Consider the following 12,474-nt stretch of genomic DNA (forward strand, 5'->3'; position numbering starts at 1 on the left):
GGGGGGAAGGCAAATTACTGCAAACGGGCACCTCCGTGCCTGAAACGTTTTTTGTCTTTTCTGACTCTCCGCTAGATGACAGCAGCGAAACCAAGCTGGAACAGCCAGTAACGGGCTTGTGGAGAAAACGGTTTTATCCCTGCTGCTAAACCCTCGGAGAGCAATGCAGTTAAGAAACTCGCATTATTGGCTGTTTTCCTGGAAATTACAGAGCCCTTTTGCTTTTAGGCTTCCCGCCTACAGGCCTCAATAATTTACAAAAATATATCTCCACATTGTATGCAATGCACTTAAAGCAAATGTACTTGGTCTGGAAAAAACAGTTAAGTATTGTTGCTTTAATGTGAATAATTACTTCATAATGTCAGCTATTAGTCTTGTAAAATGCTCCCAAGTTCTTACTTTCATAAGCTGAATGGACCTGATCTTTCAGACGAGAACACCCACTGCAGCAAGCCAGGAGACTTGAGTTCCCCTGTGTTTACAGCAATGTTCAATTTTGTAATGGGGATACTAATTTTATGCCAATGCATTAAAATGCTGCTAGACTTTTGCTGTTGGCTGCTCACCAGATTACAGCAGTAACCTGTTTTAGCTTGGGTCTTTGAACCAGTTAATGGTACAAGCTAGACTAGGGTCCAAGTAGTTATGACACAAACGAAATTCAAACATGGACCAGGTGAGGAAGGAAGGAGTTAAACACACTGATCTTACTGTCACACTTCACTGTACTTGAAGATGAATCCAACTTGACCTGAGTTAAAGCACTGCAAAGCTGCTGTAAGTAGGGCATGTGCTAGAATTCAGAGGTGGCAGTACACACCCTCTACCTTGGTCCTATTCCGGACCTATTCCAAAGCATTTTTTTGTGTGAAGAGGGGTAGATCTGGTATAACCCCAAATTTCCAGCTTTCGTGCATCTGTGAGATTCTCTTGTGTGAATGAAGGAGATCCCCATCTCAATAGTATTCATAGCCCCTTGTCCTAATATAGAGGTATAAAGCATTTGCAGCACTCGGAGTGTTTTTCAGAAAGGAAAGAAATAATTTAAGTTCTCTCTCTGTTCACTCACTTTTTATTTTGTCATTTTATCTCATGTTTTCATTCTCCTGAATTATTCTGAGGTGTATTAACTTAATTGTCTGAGTGCTCTTAACATTTAATTTTGGTCCTTTCATTTAGAAAGACCCTTTTTCACAGCATGGCTGTATAACTTTCATCTTTTTAAGGTGTATTCTAATTCCAGTTTATACTCTAGTACTCCACCAATTTTGCTCCAGGTTTTGACATGTCAGATTAAAGAAATACTGGCACTCCATCTTTTGGGGTGACAGAGATGCTACATGTTCAAAGAACATGACACAGGGATACAGGATGGAGAAGCCCTGTCTCAGGTCTCAGGGAATTCTTTTGATAGAAGCTCAGCAGTTTATTTTTTGGGGTTTTTTGTTTTTTTTTGTTTTTCTCTGAAAAAGCATAAGGAAACATTTATGCATTTAGGCTAGCTTTTTACTAAGTTCTGCATCATTGCAGCAATGCATTCAGTCACTAAGTAATGTGTAAATTTTTGTTTTAGAGTTCTTTGCGATATCTTGAATGCTGCTTTATCATATTTTTCTATATTCCAGTAACAGCTATCATAAAATACCGAACAGGATGGTAGGTGTTTATCAGAATGAATAGTCAGCTGGTTGTCTGTACATACTATATGTACCATACCACACATACTGACCCAAACAACTAGTCCAAAGAAGAAGGCACTAAGAAAAGTAGCATATTTATAGTTTTCTTTTTCAATTATACCCATGAGGAGACATTTTGCCGTGCTCAGAGTGTTTGTCTCTTTTCAGGATCAATTTCTTAGGCTGCACAGGAACATTGTAAAATAGTGATGTCAAACAAATTGTATTTGTGACAAAAATTGGAATTCAAATAAAACAAGGGAGGGGAATAGCTTAATAAAAATATTTATTGAAAAAATTCCCATCAACATCATTTGGCTATACTAAGTCAGTAAAACACTGAGCATGACTATGGTAATCAGGATGCAAACCGCTAGTACCACGAGCAGGATGATTCGGCAACATTTGGAATGCTTTTTTTCTCTCTCTTTCTTTTTTAACAAGGTATCATACCCAGGAGTATAAATATCCCCCATCCAGAACTGTAGATCATTAGGATTTTCCTAAAAGAAAAATCAGAAAATGAACTCAGTTCCTCTTTCTTGCACATAAAGTCATTAGAACATAGCCAGAAGTATTTTGGCTATCATCAGATAGTGATTAATGAATTTAAGGCATCACAACAGAAATGCAAGAAACTTTCACTTGAGCATAGGTTGCACTGCTTGCCAGATGCTGCAAATGTTCCACTGGGGAAAATTAAAACCACACTTTTCAGCCAGGAACCAAATGTAGGACACCAGCCATTGAAATGTGATTAAAAAACCCAGAAGAAACCATGTTGCCTTCTCTAGAAGAGATGTCGATTTATAAACACAGATCTAAGTCCCCTTCCAAAAAACAGAACAGCAGAAAAAAACTCACAAAAGTAACCCTAAAAGTGATTTGCGCCAATGCACAGGCAGGCAGGGTTCTTCATAGTGTGGATGAGGCTGAGAAAATGTATGCCATTTGATGACAGAATGATGTTATGAACAGTTATGAAAGTGGGAGTATAGTATTTAAGTACCTCGTTTATAGCTCTTCCCTATATAATTGGGGAAGCTGAGTTGTGGGGTGTTGCGGTTTAAGACTTTCTCTAGTCACAGAGGTTGTGTTCCGCAGAACTGAAATTCCTGGAGTCTAACCAGATATGTAGACTTCTTTTCTTGACCAGACTCATGTTAGTGTCATGTCTGTACCAGAAAATACGTCCATATTTGCTTCTGGAATCCCACGAAAAGAACCAAGGGGGCTGCACAGTGGTCCATGCACACACCACACTGCTCATAGCAATTCACTTTGCTCAAAGGCAGTGCAACAGCGCGTTACCTTTAGGTGGCTGGCCAAGTTAGAGTGCAGAGAGTGCCTGTCGTAGTCTTGCACGGTCCAGGAAGGGGTCTTTATTTTCTCCTCCCAGTCGTCATCCACCTGGATATCACTGTACAAGGGGTTGTTTTTGATTGTGGATTTCAGGGTGATGGGTGTAATGTGTTTCTCGAGGGCTTTGCCTAGCATTTCTTGACTGACTTCGTTCAAGTCTGAGCCCGGCAGCTCAGTGACATTTCTCTTTTCTCTCTGTAAGGCACAAGTTAGATCAGAAGTTGGCTTTCATCTTCATTTACCTATGGCAGAGGTCCCCTTCCAGAGTTATCATTTGTAATACAGCAGAATCATTTTTAAAATTACACATGCAACAATTTTTCTTGTTCTGGCAAACATCTACAGTGCAGTAAGGGAGCCTGACTGTTCACTCTGGGCAGATTTCTTCCTTCTGGGGAAAGCACATGGGTACAATCTGAATGTTAAACTCTTTTACAAATGTGAACTGGCATTATAATGCCTGCTGAAAGAAAGCCTCTGCTTTAGCAAAACAGTGCTATGGAGCACTGCGGTAGAACATGCAGTTCTGATGAAAGCCTCGGGCGTATGATGCAGAAGCAGAGCTGTAAGGACAAAGCAGAATGAAGAGCAGGGGTAATGGTGTGCAAGGGACTGCCTTGACTGGAGCTGCACCTCTGACAGCAGTGGTGTGATTTGCAGTTCGGTTCATGCTGTTGAATGCTAGACCCATGTCAGGATGTCAAAGAGGCCCTTCATTCAGCTGAGGGAGAGTCCTTATTTCGGGCACTGTCAGAGCTCAAATAACTTTAATTAAATATCTAAGCGGTCTCCCAAAAACAATGATTGTTAAATCGGACCTTTTAGAAAAGGGGGGTAGCAAGAGAGGAGGACGAACAAACCTGGTGGGATCACATTTTTGGAGAACTCACAAGCTCCTGCTTAACACTGCACTAGGAGCCTCTTCAGGAGCCGGTAAGATGGTAGTTACCATATTTTTCGATCTGTAGTTGCACGGAGGAATGCAATGAGACTTTCCAATTCAAGCTGTTCCACATTTTGGTTCACCACAACCTTCTGTCCCCGAGACTTTGAATTAATCTGTCGCCGATCTGCGGTTCCGGTGGTGCGTCAGCTTCCCGAGAGGCCTGCTTCTGGCACGGCCCTTGCCTCACCCTAACACCCCTCCCCTGTCTCAGGACTGCTTCTACAGAACCATCACAGTGCAAATTCAGCGTTCCTCATTAGCACACAGCACTTCCCCATTAGCACTTTTTCTGTAGGAGCTTTTTGTTGAGACGAGGGGAGCCTTGGCCTGACGGGGTGGCCCTGCAGCACGAGTGCGGTGAGGGGGGCACACCCCAGCCCTCTCCCACCCTCAGAAATCACAAAAGTGTGGGCAGCACCCGCTGCCAGACTCCCCAAAAGTGGGTGCACATCATAAACAGCCAATGAAGAGGCTGGGACCTGAGAAATTTTCCTCCATGAAAGGACGTCTTTCCCAGGATATTTCACTTATATTGAGGTCTCCAGCCGTTAAGTTGCCACGGGCTGGACGGACTGCAGCAGCTGAGGGGCTCGCTGCTGCTGGGGGCACATCCTGCTTCTCCTTCCACCTTTTTGGTGGGAGCACAGGGGATCCCACCTCCTCCCACACACTGGCTCTGGGAGCTGCTCGGATCCCACGTCAGCCAGTGCAGGTGCCTAAGCTGATGGCAAACTGTTGGCTTCTTCTGCTTGAGCAGTTTTCTGCCCCCTTCGTGGGCTGGTGAATCCACTTTCAGTGGAAGCTGGCTGCTACATGTCATCACCTACTTTATGCCTCGGTGCCTGTGCAGATGCATAGACATGTGTGAGTTGGTCTGGGGCAGGCAGGTTTAGAAGGAGGTGGGAGGACTGGTTTCCTTCCGAAAGGAAAGGTGGAGAAGAATAAACAGCCTTTGTCTAAGAAACCCTAGGAGGAAGCATCATCCTGGCATTCTTATCACTAAATTGTGCACAAGTGACTAAGCATGTTTCCCATCAATAATTACCATAAGTAGGTGGGTGGATCCTCAGTGCCCTTACAGTCTCTCTATTAGTTCATAATTTCCATATGTCATTCCTTAGCCTTGACATATCCCCTGACAATATTACTCTTTGCATTGCAGTTACAGCTGGCACTGAAGCCCTCTGGGTTGTACTGGCCAAATTTCAGCTGAGCTGGTGTTTTTAACTGTCGTTTCTTTCTGACTGCATTTTATTTAATTTTATTTATTTTATTTCTTATTTAAAATTTGTCATTGACCTTAATGATACTTCCCTCAGGCTTGCTAGATAGTTGAACTTGGAGAACATTTTGTTGAAGAACGCGAACTGTCTCACCAGGGGATGCTCGGTCTCCCTAGGCTAAAATGTTGTGAAAAGAATGCGACTTGACAGTAATTTCTAAAGCTGTTTTAAATAAAATGCTGCAAAAGTTGGAATAGATGGCATGATGCAAGATTTTTTCATAAGGAGAGTGCTTTGTGGCAAAACTTTTTGCCCCTTCCATCTGGAGTACCTTCCTTTTCACGGGCATGAGAACAGGAGGATGTGGTAGCCTGGAGCAGAGGTAGAGAGGGAATAGGACGGGAGGGGCAACAGGGGTCTACTGTGAGAACTGGACTGGAATTTAGAGCAGGAGGTAGTTTGCAGAAGTTTTAAAGAACAGACACTGAAGTGCCAAGCTAATTGGGAGAATACACTTGAGTGCAAGCAAACGCTTAGTTGTGAAACTTCTGCAGTAGATATGTCCTGGAGACTAGTTAGTGAAAAGGAAGGACAGAAGCCTGAAGCACATGTGGAAAAAAAAAAAAAGATTTAGGTCCAAGAAATGGTACAGAGAAATATGAAGACAATTGCATGAAACATATGCATTTATAGAAGCAGAGAAACAGAAGGAGGTTAGAAAATAAAAATATGCCTGCTAGTATTAATTCTAGCAAAAACTACGTATTTTTTCTTTTAAGATTCAAACCATCTCCCAACAGTTTTCACAGACGTCTATGTTTTGATTCTGATTCATGGAGCAAATGCTCAAAGAAAGAGGAAAATATTGTAAACTTAGGTATCCATATGCGTTACAGAATTTATATGATATACACTGTGTCTAAGAAGCCAGTGTGAATAAGGGTGGGACAGATCAAATCAGGGGCAACTTACTATTCACTGAATGGAAGGAGGGAACAGCAAATATTCCAAGCAGCAATAGTCATGAAGAACTCTGAGACACTGTAGTTGAAATGTGTGGACGAAATACTCATTTAACAAGATGAAAAATGCTCAACTCTGCAAACACATAACTGTGTTTGATCTACATATAGCTCATAAGCAAGAAAGCTGTTATAGTTTATAACTTGTGTTTCACTGAGAACAGTTTGTCCCTCTTTGACAGACCCAGAGAGCTGGCATGTACAAAAAGAGAATTCTGTAAAAAGAACTGAAGAACTGTGGAGAGTCAATGTTAGTTCCATCCCTGGGTCAAAATGTGCTTTTTCCACAGGTTTTTCTTGCTGATTATTTCATAATGCAAATTATGCATATAGGTACATTAAAATATATATAATTAAAAATTATAAATTAGTCTATATTGCTAGGAAACATTTTTATTCCATTTTTATCTTGACTTCATCCTTTTGTTCCTGCTGTTGTCCTTCTTCTTAGCACTGAAACAACCCGAGAGTCTCACGGTTCTTTCCTCAGCCTGTGACACGAGACATCAAGCTAATCACCCATCAAAACCAGGACATCAACAGCTAAGGCTAGGCCTTGGTCTCAAGCCCATCTACCTGCAAGCAGAGATCAAAGAGACACCTAAAAAATTAAGGAAATGTACTTCCTGGAAGTCAAATTTTTCTTTACTCCCCCCCAAAGAGAGTTAGTTCCTCTTGCCCCATGGCCAGCCATGGTCTCCAGCTGCGGCCGGGGGAGGTACTCAATGGAAGTAACAAATGCTGTCAGTGGGCAGCTATGCCTAAAAGTTTTAACCAAAGGAGTCTTTAAGAAACTCAGGGCCACCAGATACTGCAGGATTTGTTTTGTAACAACCTCCTCAATCCTAGTGAAGGTGGGTAGCAGGGTGATTATTATATTTGTATGTAATTTGTTTAAGACCATAAACCTCTGTTGTGGAAAAGCCTTGTAACACACCCTGGAGGACTCTCCCAGCACTTGGAAGGGCCGCCTTCTGATGGTGAGACCTGTTTCTAAGACAGACAAAAGATGTAACAGACAAAAAGCTCCTAGGTAGTGACCCAAGAATCCCTGCGATAGTTCTAACAACTGTATAGGTATTGCTAGGCATTTGGTCAATAAAAAAAGCTCATTTATCAGGATAAGTAATTATTAGCTCTTTAGAATTTCCTGAACAAATCGGGTCTCGTAGGGGATGCTGTGGAAAAGCAATCAGGAAGGCAAGGAGTAACTGAGGGTAGTTAAGCAGATCTGAAAGACAGTGGGGCAGGCAGCTCACATCAAGGGTTCCTGAGAATGCAAGTTTTCTTATCAAAGGAGCTGAAGGGGATCAGAATTGTTTGTCAGAGACATAAGGCAGCATCAGGTACTACAAAGCAAGCTGGGGAGCCACCTGACGTGGGTAGGAAGGAGATCAGTAGATGGTTATAAACACTCAAGCTGAAGTAACAGGAACTCATACGAACTATTTTAATTGTGCAGCAGTAAGAATACTTCTGTCCTCGTAATGAATTGTTTACTTAAAGTTGTTTTATCTGTCATTGGTAATGGAGTTCTGCAGGGTTGTGAGTGCATTATATGAAAACTTCTGTACGGTGCCAGACCAAAGCTCCTGCCAACCTTGCAGCTGGCTCTGACTGTGGCCAGTTGCAGACGTCTAGGGAAGAATGAGGGAAATCGCATGAGCCAGGGGACAAACAAGTGACTGTCACCCAGCATTTAACTTACAGGTAAAAAAAAATCTCTTGTCCTGGTACACTGAGAAACAAGCAAAGGCAGGACACAGGCGTTAGCTCAGATGAGAGGCCAGGAGGGGTTAGGAGTGCAGTTAGCATGATTACTGTAATACCTGCAGGCCAAAATTTGTTCAAAGTTGTTCGGAATTCCTAAGCAAGAGCAGCATGACAAGAAGTAGCACGGTGTTCAAAGACGAAATGCTCTCTGCTGTCTTCCAGAAATAGGGAAAAAAGGGGAATACAAGCAGGAAAGAGAAGTCCGAGAACTGCAGAAAATGACCAGGCAGACCGCAGGGGAGACAAGCACACCAGCTATCAGAAGCAGATATAGGGGATTAATCTTCTGGTATATGCTGAGCACTAAAACATATTGTGGGGCAGAGAGTCCAGCAGGACTGGAAATTTTCAGGGCAATCAGTAAGCGGTCAGTAACTAGCCATTTACAGGAGAAATGGTCTGTGCTTTTTATGCTGTTTTTCACGAGGAAGGGCCAAGATTCCTGGGCTGCTTTATGGTTTGTTTTATTCAAAGTAGATGATGAAAATATACATAAAGCAGGGAAGCTGTTCAGTTTGCCTTATACAGAAGAGGAAAGTATGGAGAAAGAGCAGCAACTTTTTGGTCAGCAATAGGAATTGTTGTTAGTCAAGCTGCTTTTTATAATGGAAATAAATTTAAAAACTTAGAGGTGGAGAAAACACATAGGTGCTTAAGTGCACTTGAATTTAAGTGATCTCATAATAAAGGTCTGGAAGAGACTACAAACACACCACTGAGAAGTCACTTTACACAGGGAGCCCTGAGTAGCAATAGTTTCTTTTAAAAAAATGAATTTCTGAAGAGGGAATTTAGGCTACTCTCAAGGTTTAATGACTTTGGGAGTCTGTAGGTCACGCACATATGTTCTGAAATGAATTCTCCTCCCTCCCCGCCCCCCCCCCGCTCCCGTTTCCGTTTCTGAATTAACTAACCCTTAACCCCATTAGCTCTCTCATCTTAAAGCAAACCATGTTATTCCTGCTCCATTAGTTCTCCACTGTGCCATCGTGTTTATTCTAATGTCTGGAACTCATCAGTTCTTTTCCCTTTATTTGATTGTCAGCAAAAGGGAAAAAAGGAGGCGAGCTCATAAGGGAGAGGGAATAAGGCACAATGAATTTTATCTGGACAGCTTTAATTCAGTAATAACTACACTTGAAAGTATAGGTTGTGCCCTAGGTTTAACATTTATAAAACATACCGCATTGCAAACTGCATTTCTGGAGACGTGGTGAGCACAGACATTTCCTTTGAAACGGCCATCCCGGGGCTGGGAACAGAGTTCCAGGAAAACCCTCTTGCTGGTGGCGAAGGGCAGAGCACCAGTCGAAAAAGCACAGGGCTCCCCACACATTTTTAATCCTCCCGCAGCTCTGCAGCCCTGGCTTGGTGACAGTGCGTCCTGTTAAACGACAATAGGGAGAAGGATCCCTGCTGCGGAGGAGGCTCTGTGTGTGGCTGCCTCCCTCCTGCACAAAAGAGGGGCTTAGGTGGGGTGGGGAGCGAGGCCAGCATTGCACCATACCCCATTGTTTGGGATCCCGCAGGCTCCTTCCCTTGGTTAGGGCTTTTTGCATGGGAGACGACGGGCGACCGTGTGTCCCCCCCTCCCAGCTCTCCTTGAGGAATCGCCAGCAAAGATTATACAATGCGAGCAGAGGCAGCTGGAGGCATTGGGGTAGGCAGAGGGAAGGGTGTCTGGGGTGGGGAAGAGGCTAGGGAAGGTAGGGGGGGGTCATGGAAGCCGTGTTGGGAGGGGAAGGAAGGACTTTTGTGTGTGGATGAGGACGGGAATGGACTCTGGGAGGGAGCGAAGGGGTTTGGGGAGCCGATGGGGAGAAATGCCTGAGAGGGGAGAAGTGCAACTGGAAGTAGCTGTGGGAGACTGTAAGGATCTTGCTCTTCCCCTCCCCGCCCCCAGGTTCATTTTTTTTCGGCGCCCACTCCTCATTTTCCCTGGGAATTGGACCCCTACCCTAAGGATCCTCAGGACGCATACCCTTCTCCACTCCCCGCCCCCCAACTGCTTATGTGCGTCTCCATCCCTTGACAAGAACCAGACCATGGAGCTTTTGCTCATGCTCAGGGGTGGGGAAGGTGAGGGGCTCCCCGGGCAGCAGGGAAGGAGCGCTGTGGAGCAGCAAGTGGGGCCCAGAGGGGTGTGAGCTGATGCAGCTGTACTGCTGCTGATCCCGACGTGAACTTCTCCGCTGCTGGCTCCAGGGCCTCTACTAAGCAGCACACATTTACATTTTTACCAAGAAACTGCTGCTACCTCTATATAATAACCTGGATTAATACAGTTAGTGTGTTTCACACTTCCAACAGCTGCCTGTCAGGATAACAGAAAGTCAAAGTAGAACGAGGAAAACAAGGCAAAATAAAGAGGAAGCTACAGTGAACTATGCAGACATATATAAGCTTGCAAGCCACTAGCAAGCTCTCTCTAATGTGCCTCTTCATCGAGTTTGAGGGATATGGCCTGGCTTTCAGATTTAAGTCTGGCTTTTTTTCTTATTGTGCCCCTTTAGTACAATTAATCAGTATTTGATATCAGTAGACTTTCTGGGAATTGCTATGACAATGTTACAACGAGCAGTAGAAAGCCTAATGTACTGAAATAAAGTCAGTGGACGGCTGTGAAGAGTCACTCTTCTCTTGGAGCCTGATCCTCACTGAAGTCAATGGGAAAACTTACAGGGATATTAGTGATTCGGATTCAGAGACGCAGGAAGCTGAGTCCACAGCTGAAGTCTCAATCTCATGTCATTTGTCTCCAGGTCCCCAAAACAAGGTAGAAAAATCAGGAAAAATGTCAGCCTCTTTTGGACCTTACCTGTAAATAGACCCTGTTGTGCCACCGCTGCACGCCAGGTAAAGCTGCTTCTGGGAATTTTGCCAGGCTGGCTTGTAGAAAGGCAGAGTTTTTCACTAGAGACTTCACCTCCAGTTGCAGGAATTTATCGGGATGGTTGTTGTTTGGCAAAACGGAGAAGTCCATGTTTCTGTCCTGTAGAGTAATAACGAAAACAGCCCCAGCTTCTGCTTCCTGGCTGTGCACGCTCCTTCTATTATTAATGACGTGAAGAAGGATACGACAGTTTCCTGAAACTGTATCTGACCCCTGTTTGGTGTCAGGCTCACTTATATCATCTACCAATGATAAAAGATTGTTTAGAAGCGGCAGAGCAGACAGGACATGTTTCTGTAAGTGCCTAGCTTAAGTTTTCAAGTTCAAGGTCTATTTTGATAGATACATATGTGCTCATTAAAGCTAACAGAGTACCAGTGAGTAGATGCATGAGACACTTAAATGCATACCAGCACTTCCTCAAGTGACCTGCCAAAAATGTCAAGCTTACAATACTTCAAAGCAAGCTTTTTCCCCAGAAAATTAGAAGCAGCTCCCAGTGCAAAGCAAGTCCTCCTTTTCTGTGGCGGTACTAAGAGGCTCCATTGTGCTGTGTGGGTCGGTACGTTCCGTTTACCACGACGGCTATGACATGCACCTCTTCAGGTTCAGGGGTTTCTTTCACAGCAAATTCTTCTTGACCCTGGCAAATATTAGATTGTTTCAAGTAATTGATAACAGAAGTTTTCAGGGAATTGATTCTGCTCCTGTTCAAGTGAATGGAAAAAACTCTTACTGACTTGAATGGCGTAGTCTCAGTCCCTTCACTTTTATTATTTTATTTTGAGATTTGGTATTTTCATCATCATTTTATAGGTCTTAACTTCTTTTGACTTGCAGCTAATGAAATTCCCCTTCTCGTCATGACTGTTACTTACAACCAGCAAAAGTAGTCTCCTCATTTTTATTTTAACATTTTTTTTTAAACCTTTCTGTTTTTCTAAGATATGTTTCATTTTTGATGACATGGCCACAGAGGATAGTTTTTTGAAAGTTCATTGTCTGAAATCCAGGAAAACCTATTTTGGATCAAATTGGTGCTGAGAATTAGGGCATCACAAAAATTTTAGCCTTGTACTTAGACCAGAGAATCAGAGGAATCTACTTTCCTTACAGAAGATTACTGAAATTTAAAAAGAAAATAAAACCAGTAAACTGTTTTTTTAAATGTTACTAATGTGAGATCCTACTGTAGAAAATGAATACTTTGATACAGATACAAGTTAAAACCCTGATCTACTTAGAAAGCTCATGATTTTTCCTTGCATGTATTTATTAACGATTATTTTACAGCATGCCTGTTAAAAACTATTAATCTGTTGCCTTTCAAGTAGTTAGTATTTGTGAGCGGCCACAAAAGGGACAGTAGTGACTGTGTTTCTGAGTGGACATGCATGCTTCTGGGGAACCTGCTGCTACATTTAGATCTGTTTCTCCCCAGTGTAATGAAACCCTGAAACACTAACACATCTTTACAGTGTACCATAAGGGACTACCGTGAAGCCGCTGTTTTGGACTTACCATGACATGTAGTCCCCCTTTTTCCCTGTGCAGAACTAAGACAGTAATAATT

The 12,474-nt window shown here is 43.1% G+C and overlaps 1 protein-coding gene across 1 annotated transcript; it reads right to left on the reverse strand.

Moving 5' to 3' along the window:
* Window positions 1-2,005: 2,005 nt before the first annotated feature.
* Window positions 2,006-10,991, reverse strand: KIAA1024L (KIAA1024-like ortholog). Its single transcript, XM_009584846.1, has 3 exons — window positions 10,827-10,991; window positions 2,994-3,239; window positions 2,006-2,185 (listed from the first exon to the last, which is right to left on the reverse strand). Exons 1-3 carry the CDS (start codon window positions 10,989-10,991, stop codon window positions 2,006-2,008), a joined length of 591 nt encoding a protein of 196 aa, XP_009583141.1.
* Between the last annotated feature and the right edge of the window lie 1,483 nt (window positions 10,992-12,474).

Source organism: Fulmarus glacialis, unplaced genomic scaffold, assembly GCF_000690835.1.
Source record: "Fulmarus glacialis isolate BGI_N327 unplaced genomic scaffold, ASM69083v1 scaffold49119, whole genome shotgun sequence".
Taxonomy (NCBI): domain Eukaryota; kingdom Metazoa; phylum Chordata; class Aves; order Procellariiformes; family Procellariidae; genus Fulmarus; species Fulmarus glacialis.